This window comes from Uranotaenia lowii, chromosome 2 (assembly GCF_029784155.1).
Source record: "Uranotaenia lowii strain MFRU-FL chromosome 2, ASM2978415v1, whole genome shotgun sequence".
Lineage (NCBI taxonomy): Eukaryota > Metazoa > Arthropoda > Insecta > Diptera > Culicidae > Uranotaenia > Uranotaenia lowii.
In genome coordinates, this window is record NC_073692.1 from 103,099,092 (window position 1) to 103,113,852 (window position 14,761).

At 32.6% G+C, this 14,761-nt stretch overlaps 1 protein-coding gene across 9 annotated transcripts in view; it reads left to right on the forward strand.

Annotated features, from left to right (window-relative positions):
* Nucleotides 1-14,761, forward strand: part of LOC129746740 (ankyrin-3-like) — a 308,202-nt gene that overhangs the window by 202,881 nt on the left and 90,560 nt on the right. For 8 of the 9 annotated variants that reach the window (XR_008737362.1, XR_008737363.1, XM_055740602.1 and 5 more), the window contains exon 7: nt 6,513-6,689. The exons of the other annotated variant lie outside the window; for it this stretch is intronic. Coding sequence is in view for 6 of the 8 variants with exons in the window: in XM_055740602.1 (XP_055596577.1) it covers nt 6,513-6,689 (177 nt within the window). In the remaining 2 variants the exon portion in view is untranslated. The remainder of the gene's footprint in view (nt 1-6,512; nt 6,690-14,761) is intronic. 9 annotated transcript variants of the gene reach the window in all.

The window sequence follows — 14,761 nt, forward strand, 5'->3', positions numbered from 1 at the left end:
CATGTTTTATATTTTTAAAACCATTACTGCACTCCTTTGAACGTATAACATGGATGCAGAAATTTATTTGACTACTTTGAATTTGATTTAAAAATCATTTTCGTCTCTGTTCAGAATTTGATGCTTTGGGGTGACATTGATCAGTCTCTATTCTGACGGTTATTACGAGTTTTCTTGATCATAAAGGATACAAAAATATATAAACTAAAAAAAATAACAATGGTGCCGCATACATTTAGGGGCAAAAATTATAATAATTGCTAAATAGTTTGAGCATCAAAATACAAATGAACTTTTACCTTCACACATTATCCTAGGTTCTCCCACTATTTCCATTTTCATTTTTTCTTCAAAGTTACCGATTTGATAGGGTTCCTATCCATTTGTCCAATACCCCGGTGATCAAAGTTACCCCGTTTTACGGTACAAGTTTTTTTTTTAATTTGATAATGAAATTTTCCCCATTCATCTATTGTCATAATAATGTAGATATATGTTATTGAGTAGCTGTAAACGATAACTTTACATTACATTACATTTCATTAAACCATTGGAATTTGAACCTCGGCACCAAGCGCTTACACGCTTTGATTCAAAGCGCTGAGAATTCCATTAATGAACGTCTTTTTTTGCTATGCAGATGATGGGAAGGAAAGTTTCCTAAAAACACACTTTATTTCCCTAAGAGCACGCTCTAAGAGCTACACTGACGGAGCACACATCACTCATGTAAGTGAGTGTCGAACATTTATTTTCGGGAAGCATGAGCAGAGTGTGTGCGGTATTAGCGCTCAGAAGAGCGTGGGTTCCACTCCTCTTTGTGAAGCTTTGCTCTTGCACTAATGAGTGACACCTCAGGAGTCGTCCGAAGCCTGGCCGTGTCTCCCGTCAGACATTTCTCCTATAATTTCCGTGACGGCAAAAATAAAAATCCACTCATCGTTTTAATTGTAAAATTCCAATATTTTCAGTTTCTCAAAATCATTTTAAATTTTAATGAGTTATATGGAAAGCTGGTTATTTCGAGATCATTTTAAATTTTTTTATTAATTTTTTCTTAACTCAGTAGGAATTAGTTTACTGAATTGCATACTTCTCGAGTATGACTTAAAAAATCCACTTTATGGTTTATTAGACAAAAATGATAAAAACAAACAACCATTAGTTAAAATTACCTTTAATGACCTTGATGATTTACTGACCAGAACAGGCTTTGCTTACTTTTTTGAAAGGTTTTGGTAATATTTCGGGGTTGGTCGGCCAGACCCCGAAACAGTACAGTATCGTTTTTTTTTAATTCTAAATATAATTTTTGTTTACCTTTCCGTTCAAAATCATTTACAAACTCTGAATAGAATGCATTTTGAAGGTAAAGATGACGATTCGTTTGGCCATATAGAACAAAAAAGCTGCTATTTTCTACACTTTTTAGTTTGGGTTATTATTTTTCTTAACAACGTTTTTGGATTCTTCCAGGTTATTGCTCAAAATGTCGATTTTATTATCAACAATCAACAATTCCCGCCCTCCTTTAGATACTTCATCACCATATTCACCATGCACTTCCACTATAGAAGTGCTTTGAATTCGATTGAATATCACAGTATCATATGCCTGGAGACGCTTTCCCACCTCACTAATAGTAACATTTTCTTGTTGAACATTCCAAAATTGAATAAAACGTACTGGATCGAGCTGTAGCTTTCTTTTGTTATATATGGCCCAAACCAATCGAGGGGGCTAGATCCAAAATGAATTTTATTCAGAGTTTGTGAACGTTTTCGAACAAACAGGTAAACAAAAATTATGCTTAGATAAAATTGCCCCGGGCACCCCGGCCAGCTCCCACCTCAAAAGAGATATTAACATTACTTTAATCATACTACTTTAATTCTAGAAATTAACGAAAACAAAACTAGAAAATTGAAATTATAACACCAAAGGCCCCCCCGGAATCAATATCTCGAATAGTTTCACTGTAATATAAGTTAAGAGGGGCCCCTAGAATAAACATTATAGAATTTTTCCCGCATTTAATCTGGCTTATCAAAACAGGATTTATTTTCAAAACAAATTCTGGACATTTGTTTTCGCATTCTCCAATTTATTTAATTTAAGACTTTTTCAATAAACACTCTAGAATTTTAACCGGGTAATAATCAGGTATAGTTTAAATTTAAATAAAATTAAAGATAATGAAAAAAAAACATTGCAAATCATTCGCAATTGTGAGTTTTCTAGAGCTTTGCTAGAAATAAAATAAATAAAAATAGGCAATTTAGGATGCTTACTTTAAAAGCATTAGTATAAGCATAAATAATGATAAATTATTGTATGCATTGCACCCTCTTTCCCATAATCAATTTTGTAGAAAACAACGAGAATGTAGAAAAACTGATGTAGTTGCTTAAATTTGACCAATCGCTCTTACTGAGTCTCTCTATTGAATTTCTATTTCAAATCCAGTATAAGATTTGAAATTCGAATTAAAACTTTTCCAATTGATAGAACCAAAGTCTTATATGTACTACTGATACTGTGGTATTTCTATTTAATATTTATCCTCTGCTGAAGTAAATATCCTGAATTCAGCATATCATTTTCCAATTGACCGTCCATTCTCAAATTATACTCATCATTAAAAAAATCGTAGTTGAATTGCAAATTTCCATGAGTGATTCTTAAAAATAAATATTTCTATTTTTCTCATCATGTCTTCTTCTAGATTTTAAAACAGAGATTAAATTCATTGAGATTTTCAAGACTTGTGGTGTTCCTTCAGTTTCGTGATTTTTCTTAGTATTGAAAACTCGAGATCATTTTTGAAGGTACTAAACTTATTTGAATTCTTTATCTGATTTTTGATTACTTAATTACTTGATTATTTCGGAGTTTTGAACATCTTATCACCATTTAGAATTAATGTTTTCAATTCTTGTCACATTTAGAATAAAGTTTTCAGAAAAGATTCTGGTTTTAATATTTGATTTATTTGATTGATTTGATATACAATTTGAAATTCTTGTTTTGGCTCTGATTGTAACTTTGACTTTCAATTTTGTATTTTAATGTTATTTGTAGTTTTTTTTTTCCTAAAATCTATATTTTTTTTATTAACGACATTTTGCCATCCCTGTGGCATTCGTTTCTGAATTTTATTCGAAATTAGAGATTCTGAATTGTGGTTCTGAATAAAATCCGATTCATGGTTTTAAATTTTACTCTTGAACTTTGACATCTGTATCTTCATGGATTATAAAGTTGAATTATTTTGTTTATTTTTTTAAATTTTGAATTCTAGGTCTCAAATTTTAATGTTACTTCTAAATTGTCATCAGAAAAATGTTTATTCTGCTTTCGATGAAGCACTTACTATGATACACAATGATGAAATGAAAAACATTTTGTTAGTTTTTTTTTTAAATTTATTTGTAGGATATATTTGAATTTTTCCAACCAGAGAATTTAATTATTGTTAGAGATATTGAATAAATTGCGAATTCAATTTTGCATTTAACAGCTCTAATCATAAAAATCATAAATAATTTCGATTATTCTATTGACTGTTTTGCGATGTTTGCCCGTGATGGTTTAACAATTATTGTTTGAAGATACCAGAAACTGCCTTCTACGCAGACATTACGGTTATTTAAAGGCAATATGTTGAACTTATGTATTTTCTGGTATATGAAAAAATCAATTTATAGGGCTCCCGAGAAAAATTGCCCCGAGCCCCCCGATGGTTTTATCTGGCCCTGGGTCTGGCTGGATAGCATGATCAGTGAGTCATCAAGGTTATTAAAGGTAATTTTAACTTACGGTTATATGTTTTCATCATTGTCATCAAATAAACCATAAATTGGATTTTTTAAAGTCATACCCTTAAAGTATGCAATTCAGTTAACTAATTGCTACTGGGTTAAAAAAATTAAAATAATCTTGGAATAACCAACTTTTCCATAAACTCATTTAAATTTAAAAAAATTTTGAACAATTTAAAATATCGACATTTTAAGATTAAAACGATGCTCGGCCAGCTGGCCACAAATATACACGGATGTCGGAAATCCTGTAGTAAACAAGCCCACCTGATTGATTCGTTTTTTTCTTAATATTTTTTATCAACACACACAATTTTTTTGTATAGTAGAAAAATTGAATTGAATATCAGTAGATCTGCAGTGCAGTATATTTTTCAGAATTTTCTAAGTCTGTTGCCTGTGAAACGATAAGTAGTTATGGCAATGATCTGAACTATTGAGGATATCTTAGTTGAAAGTAACGCAACGAACAAGTACCTAATGACAAATATCATAACGATTAAGTTGATTTTTTACTTTTTGCTGCCTGAAATCCCATAGTGGAGTGGTACAAGTACCTATATATTTACATCGTGCCGGGTTACGATTTCGTTTGTTTATAAAGTAAAAGTTTGCTACTGCGTCATAGCAAAAATCGAAAACGTATAAACTAAGGCCGAAACTGAATCCCTGTCAAAATGGACTGCCGCGCCTACCCAGAAAAACAAAAAAAAAAAAAGATTTTTATAATCATTTTCCTTCAAAATTAACAGACTCGTAAATGTGGTTTAAAACATTATTTTCCCATAGTTAAGAGCAAGTTCACTGGTGTTGGGAAAAAGTGGTAGAAATTTTGACATTTTGAAAATTTTACCATGCAAAAATGTTTTCAAGATCTTGGGGCGTTGTATTTTTTTACAACACTGTTTCTATTTCAGCCGTATGTGATAGAAATATTGCTATTTTTTCATCACAGCATGCGACAATACAACACGTGTTGTAAAAAAACTTGAAGGCCACAGATCTTGAAAATGTTTTTACATGGCAAAATTTTCAAAATGTGCCGTAAGTGTCAAAATTTCTACCACTTTTTCCCAACACCAGTGAACTTGCTCTAAAGAGTGTCTAATGTCTGCAACGAGTATGCTGTGCTAGATTTCATGCAACGAATGTCTAAAAAATGTTTTATTAATTTAATCAACCACGGTATACTTAGTAATATGAACAAAACTATTCCACACTTAAAAAAGTAAGCTCAAGAGAAATGCCCGATTAATAGTTTTATGCTCATTCCTTTCTACTATTAACACTTATTAGACTGAGTCGATTTGGGGTCATTTTTGAATTTTTCAAACCCTGGGGTCTAAAAAGTTTCGTCTTGGTCCAAAACTCATCCATGATTTTTTGTAGAATTTTTAAGTTACGTTTACATGAGTAAATTTGAACTTTTAGGTTTGTATGGGAAAATTGAATATTTTGTACTGAAAAATCAACATCATTTTTTTTTTCTTCTGTGGAACCGAGCCAGCTGACAGTTTTTAAGCCAATTTATAAAATTCCGAAGGCAAATTTTTCGCTGAACAACTTTGTAGAAGACCGTAACTTGGTATCTTATTAGGCAAAAAAGTTATTAGCTGTTTAACTGAGGTATGTCTTTTCGCATTGATAAATAAAAAAAATCAATTGACATCACTCCTGGAGTCTCGCGAAGTATAGCATGAAAAGTAGCCATGCAATACCTCGCCAGGCACCCAGCAGGGATGTCAATTGAATTTATTGTTCATCAATGCGAAAAGACATACCTCTTCTAAACAGCTAATAACTTTTTTGTCTAATAAGATACCAAGTTACGGTTTTCTACAAAGTTGTTCAGCGGAAAATTTCCCTTTGGAATTTTATAAATTGGCACAAAAACTGTCAGCTGGCTTGGTTCCACAGAAAAATTGAAAGTGATGTTGATTTTTCAGTACAAAATACTCAATTTTCCCATACAAACCTAAAAGTTCAAATGTACTCATGTAAACGTAACTTAAAAATTCTGCAAAAAATCATGGATGAGTTTTGGACCAAGACGAAACTTTTTAGACCCCAGGGTTTGAGAAATTCAAAAATGACCCCAAATCGACTCAGTCTAACACTTATTCTTGTGTTTCCTCTCCATTCCACTGTCTCCGTTTCTTGTCTCCGTTACGTTTGTTTGATATAATTGGTTTTTAATTGTTTTTTAATCATCACGATTAAAACATCTATATTATTGAATGTACCTACATCCGATAATGCCGTGTGTGTAAATATATCAAACGGCGTGTGTAAATTATGTAAATGTATCGCCATCGTTGATCTACTTTACCTGGAACACGTTACTGAACTCATCTCGTGATGCGCTACGACAACCCTTTCCCCTTCCCGGGATGTTGGGTTCTAATTACTACTACGAAACACACACAAAAAAAAACAAATCGTTTATTGCCACATCAAATGTTTCCGTATTTTGCAACCACCGACCCCTGACCCGATTCAAACACGGACTGACACCACCCTCTCTGGACGTTTCATCGTAATGATCGAATGCAAATGTACGTCAATCTCATTATGCGGTTCTCAAAATTTAAAACACACAAAACGGGGAATGTTAATGTTACACACACGCCCACTCCATGAACGACACAATAACACCCACAATTTGCCCCCATCCGGGGACCAAACCATCAGGCGGAACAGACGACGCCAATGCCCTTTTAACCGAAACGATCATCGTTAGTCAACAACACATGGCGGGACAACAACAACAGCAACTGCAACCTCACGATCATCATCAACAACAACAACTGAACTCATGCAGCAGTAGTGGTGTTATCAAGTACTATCAGTCGCAGATGCGTTACACACGTAAGTGATCACCATCATCGTCATCGTCATCGTCATCTGAGAGAAGATGAGCATGATGAGAGGATGACGGAAATAGTCCGGTTCTGTTTATTTTAGATGTGGCAAAGGGGTGGGAAATTATTTGTTGTTCTTTCACCTGCTCCATGAGTTATCTATGTATTCCTGCTAGCTGCTGTGTTTTCAGTTTTGCCTCATCACTTCCGGTTGGATGCTGCAAAACGTGCTCCCTCGGAATCACGACACTAATGTGCGATCACCTTTTTTTTGTTTTGTAAGCTAAATTTTTCTATTTGTTCAAAAGTTTACATGTTGTTTATGTCACGTTAACATCACGTTGGATAACAAATTTTTCGCCATGATTTCCATAATCAGTGTCTTATATAAATATCAGCGAGATAAGTTAATGTTAGAAGCTTATTAAAGAACATTTTTTTTAGTTGATTTGCCGAGAATTGAAAATGGCATCAGGAATACCGGGAAGCAACCGGGAATTTGACATCAAAACTGCATGTGAAAATGCAAATGCAGTTCTATATAAATCCTACGTATAGAGAAGGATGAAGTTAATATCAAGAGTAAAGTTTAATTTTAAATTTGATGTAGACGTTAATTGTATTTCAATGATGAAAATATGAAGTGGGAAAAGTTTATGCGTGTTTCCATTCATCAATGTTCGCATTTCCACCGAATGTGAAAAATTAAAGCCAGAATTGTTCGAAATTCTAAATTCAGAATCCATTTTTGGGATTCAGAATTGATATAGACAGTTTGAATAAAAATTCAGGCTCAGTATGATTTTTAAAATTTACATTTTTAATACAGATTTGATTCAGAACTCAGAATTAAGGAAGTCGAATTAAGTTCTCTGTGTTAAGACTTTTATAATGCATTCAAAAGTTGGATTGAAAATGCAGATGAATTTTTAAAATTCTTTAATTTTAAAAATCTGGTAGAAGTTTGAGATTCCATGTTTTGTAATCTGGTTTGAAATTCCTGAGAAAAGTGGAAAAAAAGTTTGTAATCGGTTTAAAAATTAAATTTCAATATGTAAAAATATTCAAAAGCTTGAGATTCTTAATTCAGACTCATTATCTGGATTAAACATACTCATTTTAGAACAGAAATAAAACCGAAACTAGGAAACTAGTTATCTTTTTCATTTACATAGTATTCCGTCTCACGACATAACTTGACGAACATAATTCCTAAGAATCACACTAGTAATCTATATCCAGAATTCAGTAACCAGTACACAGAACTATGATTTCCGAAATAATTATTTAAATAACATTCGAAAACAACATATCTATATTATTCTATATTCAGAGAAAAAAAAACACAAAATAACAGCGATGCTATTCATGCAAATAATATTACTCCAAATTTCTCAGTTTGAATCTTACGATAAGAATTCACAATTAAAACTCAAAGTTTGAATAGGAAATAAATTTTTGAAACTAATGGATCACAATTTCAATACCTAGTTGGTGTTTCAGAATTTGAGTTCAACTTTTCAAGTCCGAATTAAAAAGTAAAATACATTAACAGCACGAAATAAGCTTGTTTATTTATCTGAATATGTATAATGATTTATCAGAATTATTAAAAAAAAAAAGAAATTGATTCATTCTGGCGTTTTAAAAAATATATTTTTCGAGATTTTTTAGATTAACCAACCCTTTTTGAAATGCACTTTATAACCTTCCAAGTAGAATCATATAATAACATTGAAATTTTACCAGGTTTTGAATTAACATATACTTAACTTCTACACCCATAGAAGAGGTTGCAAAAATCCAATGCCTATTTAGCAAATCTCTGTGCCGATAATGCGCTGAAATGTGCACTGTGCCGAAGACGGTATGTTTGAAAAACCGTAACTGGCATAAGGACTCGGCTCCCAACCAAAATGATGACCACTACACAAACAAGAAAAACATTTTATGGGATTTCCTTCCTATTGGATAATTCATCCCAGAAACAAGAAAATAAAAATTAAAACCACAGCGTTGTAGTGAGAATCGAACTCAAATCACCAATTATATCGTCTTGCCAGTCCGACATTCTAACCAGTGTACTGTTCGAGCTTCATGCAGGAGGAGGTATATTTGTCATAGGCTTTCTGTTACCGATCAATCACAAAAAAAAAGTACAACGGCGGCTTCCCGGGGTTTGGCTTCCTTTCAACGCATTCCTTTGTCTTAAGATGAAAACGGGAAAGGGAACGGGGGTGAAGGAACGGGAAACCCATTGAATGAGAACTGTGCTTTGCTTACTGCCTGCTATTACATACACACGCTACATATGCACAGCTGCTAAAGCCGGGCAGCTTGGCCGGTGTTGTTTGCCGGTAAATTGAAGGAATGTTTTTGTTGTTGCTTTTGCTACATACACACGCACAGCTTAGACGTGTTTGCTGGTGGATTGAATTAGAAGGATGTTTTTGTTGTTGCTTTTGCTACATTCACACGCACAGTGCTCGGTTCGCTGGCTGCCTGGTGTTGGCCGGTATTTATTTCCATCCTTCTTCGGCTTGTGATGCGATGGGGAGGGACGCGAAAACGTTTTTATTTTGTTTCATTCAGACATACGCAATTTGGTTGAGCTGGGAGGTTAATGCCGGTGGGCGCAAATCGAATCAGTGCCGGTCGCGTTATCTTCTTGTACCAATGATGCTATGAAATTGACTACACGCCATTGGCACAGAGGCTGAATTTTGGGTGTACATAAGAAATATAAAAAAATCCCCTGTATAATCAAATATTCGGCAAAATATATCATTGTCAAAAGCCCTTTTGGGCTTTTCGTTCCTTTTAGACTAATGGAGGAAATAATGACAATAAATCTCTATTTTTGCGTCCGATACCTACTAACAAATTTGCCATGATTTTTCGAAGAATTCGTAAATTTTTGCAATAAAATACCTTAAACTTTATTAATTCCCCCGCAATTTGAAAATGACAAAATATTTGCATTTCAAATATTGTTTAATTATAATTTTCATGAAAAATTTTAACTTCAATGTGTCTGAAAAATATATTTTGTTCACAATATTTTTAAAGATTTCAAAAATCTTTGAACCTCAGAATTATTTTATTGTTAAATGGAAGTTTCGGTTCTGGTTAATTGAACGAACTTTGAAATTGAAATCCGGGACATCAAATTAGATGCACCGCATCTAATTTGGAGAAGGAATTGGTTGGGTGGTTCTAAAATGATGCAATGCGGTACTTCAAGATACCAAGATGACCTCCAAAAATTAAAAACTATTAAAATAACGAATTTTCTGTAAAAACAGTTGTTAAAGTTGGAAGAAGATTTTATCAAAGACTAAAAAGAAAGGAGTCAATTTTCGTTGAAAAAATGGAATACTGGAATTAATTTCTTAACCTTTTACAGTTTAACTTTTAAATATTTCATTACCGGTACGAAATCCTCGCCGCAATTTTTGCAGTTGTGAATAACCTTCGTATTACAAAATTGATTCACTGAAAATTTACAGTTTTCACACACTTTCACTTACAAATATTATAAAATGGCTATTTGTTCGTTCAATAAATCTTGTAAAAGTTATAAACCAGCGTAATCTTAAACCGTGAAAAACATAAAATCTCACAAGGGAAAACCGGGAAATAACCGGGAATTGACCGGGAATTTGAAAATGGGAACCTGCTGGCCACCCTGCTATATAATCGAAAGATATATTTACATTAGACTGCTGCAAAAATTGACTTTTTGCTTCCATATGTTTTTTCGATGCCATTTGGGTCATCAGTCATCAGTGTAAAATTTTTGAGATAATTTGGTTTACTCCTGAATTAGCACAACGCGTTTAAACTTTGTATGGAAATTTGTTATTCATTGTTGATTTTGGCTATTCTTGAGCTCCATTTAGCATTAGGAGGAGCTAAGTATTTCATGAATCATTTCGAAATAAAAGGCGTAATTATTAGAAAATTATTCAAAACTGGCGGCTTTGCTTTGCAGCTTTCAACAATTTCTTGAAATGTCGATAAATTCATTGGATATGCAAAGCAGTGCGAGTTTTTTTTTAAATTAAAACAAAAAAAACAAATTTGAATTAATAAATTTATCTATCAACAGATTTTTTATGTGCTAAGTAGTGATAGATCTTCAATTTGGGTTTTTATTGCCTGTAAAGTGAATTAATGTATATTCAACGCAGAATCTGATGAGTGCAATAATTCCAATAATTGTTTGAGGGATACGAGCTTCAAAGTTGCCAGGGTTCTCGATTTTTGATTTATTTCTCTAGTTCAAATATTTTAAATTTATTCGAAAAAATAAGATAAACAATTATCAAGAATTTGTCATAGAAGAGGATATGAAGAAACGTTTGATATACTCAACTTTATACGATTAATTACTGTGGCGCTTACTACAATAAGTAAAGCAAACATAATCATTCTAGTATGAAGGTTTCTGATATATTTTATTCTGATCATGCGTAATGCGTAGATGCGTAATCGGTATCAAAATTTGCAAGTTTGAATATGAACTGTTTTTTTTTTTAAATTGGATCGTTAAATTCAAATTAATATTAAAATCTTAAATCTTCTGAAAACACTTTTGACAAATATTGACTGCAATATTAGTAACACCGAATTTTTTCAGTATTACTATTCTGAGTTGTGCGATTAATTACCTTTTTGATATGCTTTTTTTAAATTTTTGGGTAAAAATTCTTCTGTTGTCGTTAAGGGTAGGTGGAAGGTTTTTTTCACATTTTTGGCCATCCATTATTTTAATATTTGTTTAATAGAAGCTATTCTCAAAAAGATTCTAAAAATGTTAAAAAAAAATCTCTATCTGCAGTAGCGTAATGCCAAAGGCTTATGTTTAGACTCTCTGGAGCCACTTGTAAATTTTCTCTTATTTCCTTAATTCAAATCCGAAACCGTTTTAATCTTTTATTTAAAAATGACATTCTCCCGTTTCCGCTTCGCCTTCAAATTTTAAACTAATTCTAGATGACAGATTTGGTTTAGAAACCAGTCATCTAATTCATAAACTTAAAGCCAGAGGTCGGCATTAAAACGCTATTCGCTAGCTAGTCCGCTACATTTTTGTTTTAATATTTATTTTTTAACTTTATTCTGGAGAACTTACGGCTCAAAAAACCCAAAACTTTATAGAAAATAACATTTATCAGCATTCCTGCTTGAATCATTGCACCTAGTAGAGTTTGTTTATCCTTTTTTTCAACTGAAATCCCGTAAGAGAATAAATTTCTCGACAAAAAAGTAGCGGACTAATTAGCGATTAGCGATTTAACGCCAGACACTAGAAAAAAGCATGTATCAGCATTCTTCCTTGACTGATTACTTGTGGTGACGTTTGTCTATATGCTGATACAAAAGTTTGGTGAAAAAATAAATGAAAACGATAATTATCTATCAAGGGCGGAGCAGACAAATTAGCGATTAGCGCTTTAATGCCGAACACTGCTTAAAGCTAACATATCTAAAATATTAAAATTTTTTATTGCGAGATTTAACCATTATATTTAAGTACAAAAGTTTGCCCATCTGTGTATTGAACAAAAAAGGTCTCTCAGAGCCAAAATTTGTCACTCACAGAATCCGACAATAGTCACTCAGAACAGGCTCGTGCGAAGAACCCGTCCGGGGGGGGGGGGGGGGGGGGGGGTGTTTTCAAATTCAAATTAAACGAAAAATAATATAACCATACCAAAAATACACATGAAATAAGAAAATGGATTTCTAACGTCGTTTTCTTACTCATAACTATCACACAAATTCAAAAAATAATAAGCTTCACGGATAAAAAAAAGTCAAAACTTCAAATATAAATCACAATTAAAGTTTCAGAACAATGATATTTTCGTCATTGATAAATTTTCAAAATGATTTTTCTTATTATGAACTAGAAATTTGCTTAAAAATAACTTCCAAGCAGTCAAGTTTTAAAATTTGAAATAAATATTCCCAGTACACAGATTTACAGAAAAAAATTGAATTCTAAAACAAATGTCAGATCAGGAAAAAAAAACCTTGATTAATTGTTCGGAAAATAATAATTAATTTGTTATTTATCTTAATTTACATTTATTTTCTCCATTTTCAACTGAAGAGTTGATTGAAAAATTCAGCTGTAGTGTTTTGAATTTGAAAAAATATTATGGTGATTTGAAATGTGAATTTTCGATTAGGAAAAAAAAACAAAAACTTTATATTTCTAGAACACCAAAAATTCAAAATTGAAAAACATACACAAAATTTAACAAAAATATTCCTAAAAATTTAAATAGACTGACTTTAAAATTCAATAAATTTATTTAACAATTTAAAACTAGAAAATAGGGTAAATTCATTTTAAAATTTGAAGATTAGGGTTTTTACCATTTAAGAAGATTTTTTTTTTCAATAAGCACGTTTTACCATTTTAAAAACTTATTCATAGAATTCAATTGATAACTCAAGGGAAACGCATTTTGGTGCTTATGTTTCAATAATTGATTTGGTAGATTTTAACGTCCTGAACTCGAATCTTTTGTCAATTTTGGACTATCACATTTAGTTTTGGTGATATGGAGTTTTAAATCTGTCGGTTTTAAGTGAAATCAATAATTGATAACTGATTAATTATCAAGCCTACATTTAAGAAAAAATCTGATTAGATTTTGTTTATTGTACTTCATTAAATTAAGGAATAATACTTGGATGATGATGATGCCTAATTTAAATAAGTTAAATTCAACAGTTTTTAAAAATTTAGGAAAAATATTATAAGTACGAGTATTTTTGACATTACTGCAGAAAGTTTAAGAAAAACTTGATTTCATGTAACGAATTTGTTGAAACCTGCCAAACGATTAGATTTATGCTTTAAAAAATATCTAAAACTCAATTTGGTTTGAAACTTCTTTAAAAATGCGTTAAATACAGAAAAGTAAACACATAGAAAATTTATTTATCTTTTTTCGCAGAATTCAAATTTACTTGAAGACTTAAGGAAAGTTTATAAATTGATTTTAAACTTTTTTTTAAATTTTATGTTTTTGTTTTAAAGTTTTTTTTTAAATGCAAAACTTTCCTAAATAATTTTAAACTATTTTCAGTTATTTCAATAACAAAAGCAGATAGAAAAATTGCATATTCAGATTCCAATACTCGTCATTTAAAACTTGAATAACAGCCCATAATTATCACTCAGAACCAAAATAAGACCTAATAAGCCAGGAAAGGTCGCTTTAAACGAGGATAAGTTCACTCAAAGCCAAGAATTGTCGCTCACCACCATCATTTGGTGGTGGTTGAATGGTCACTCAGAACCAGAACGAGGAGGGAAGAGCTCACTCAGAATCAGAATGAGGCAACTCAAATCCATTTATGGTCATCGACAAATAATATCTGGACACTCAGAGACAAAAAAAAGTCACTCAGAGCCATAATTTGGCTATTCAATGCCAAGAATGTTCACTTAGAACTAGACTAAGAGTTCAAGACTTATGTTCTGAATGTTAGATTAAGATTAGGTTGTTTTAAAATTTGAAATAAGTTCATTTGGTGATCTACCTATTTTAGATATTTATCAGTGGTCATTGACTACTTTCCGTAATCAACTTACTTACTTACTTACTTAATGATCCCGCGCCGATCCTCCGGTGCATAGGGCCGTGGTAAAAGACCTCCACTGTTGACGATCCGGAGCCAGCGTCTTCACCTAGTCCCAGTCAAGATTCTCGTCGACAGTTCGGATTTCAGCGGCTAGGCTTCGCCGCCACGAATTTCTGGGTCTGCCTCTTCTTCGATGACCTTCTGGATTCCAATCTAGCGCCTCTCTGCAAATCTCGTTTTCATCTCTTCGCAGCGTGTGCCCAATCCATCTCCACTTACGTTCCCGAATCTCGATTTCTAGCGCCTTTTGATGACACCGGCGATGTAGTTCCTCATTCGAGATCCAGTTGCCAGGCCACCAAGCGCGGATGATATTCCGCAGGCAGCGGTTTACAAATACTTGCAGTTTTCGCGTCGTTACCGCATATGTGCACCAAGTTTCGCACCCGTACAGCAATACGGATTTGACGT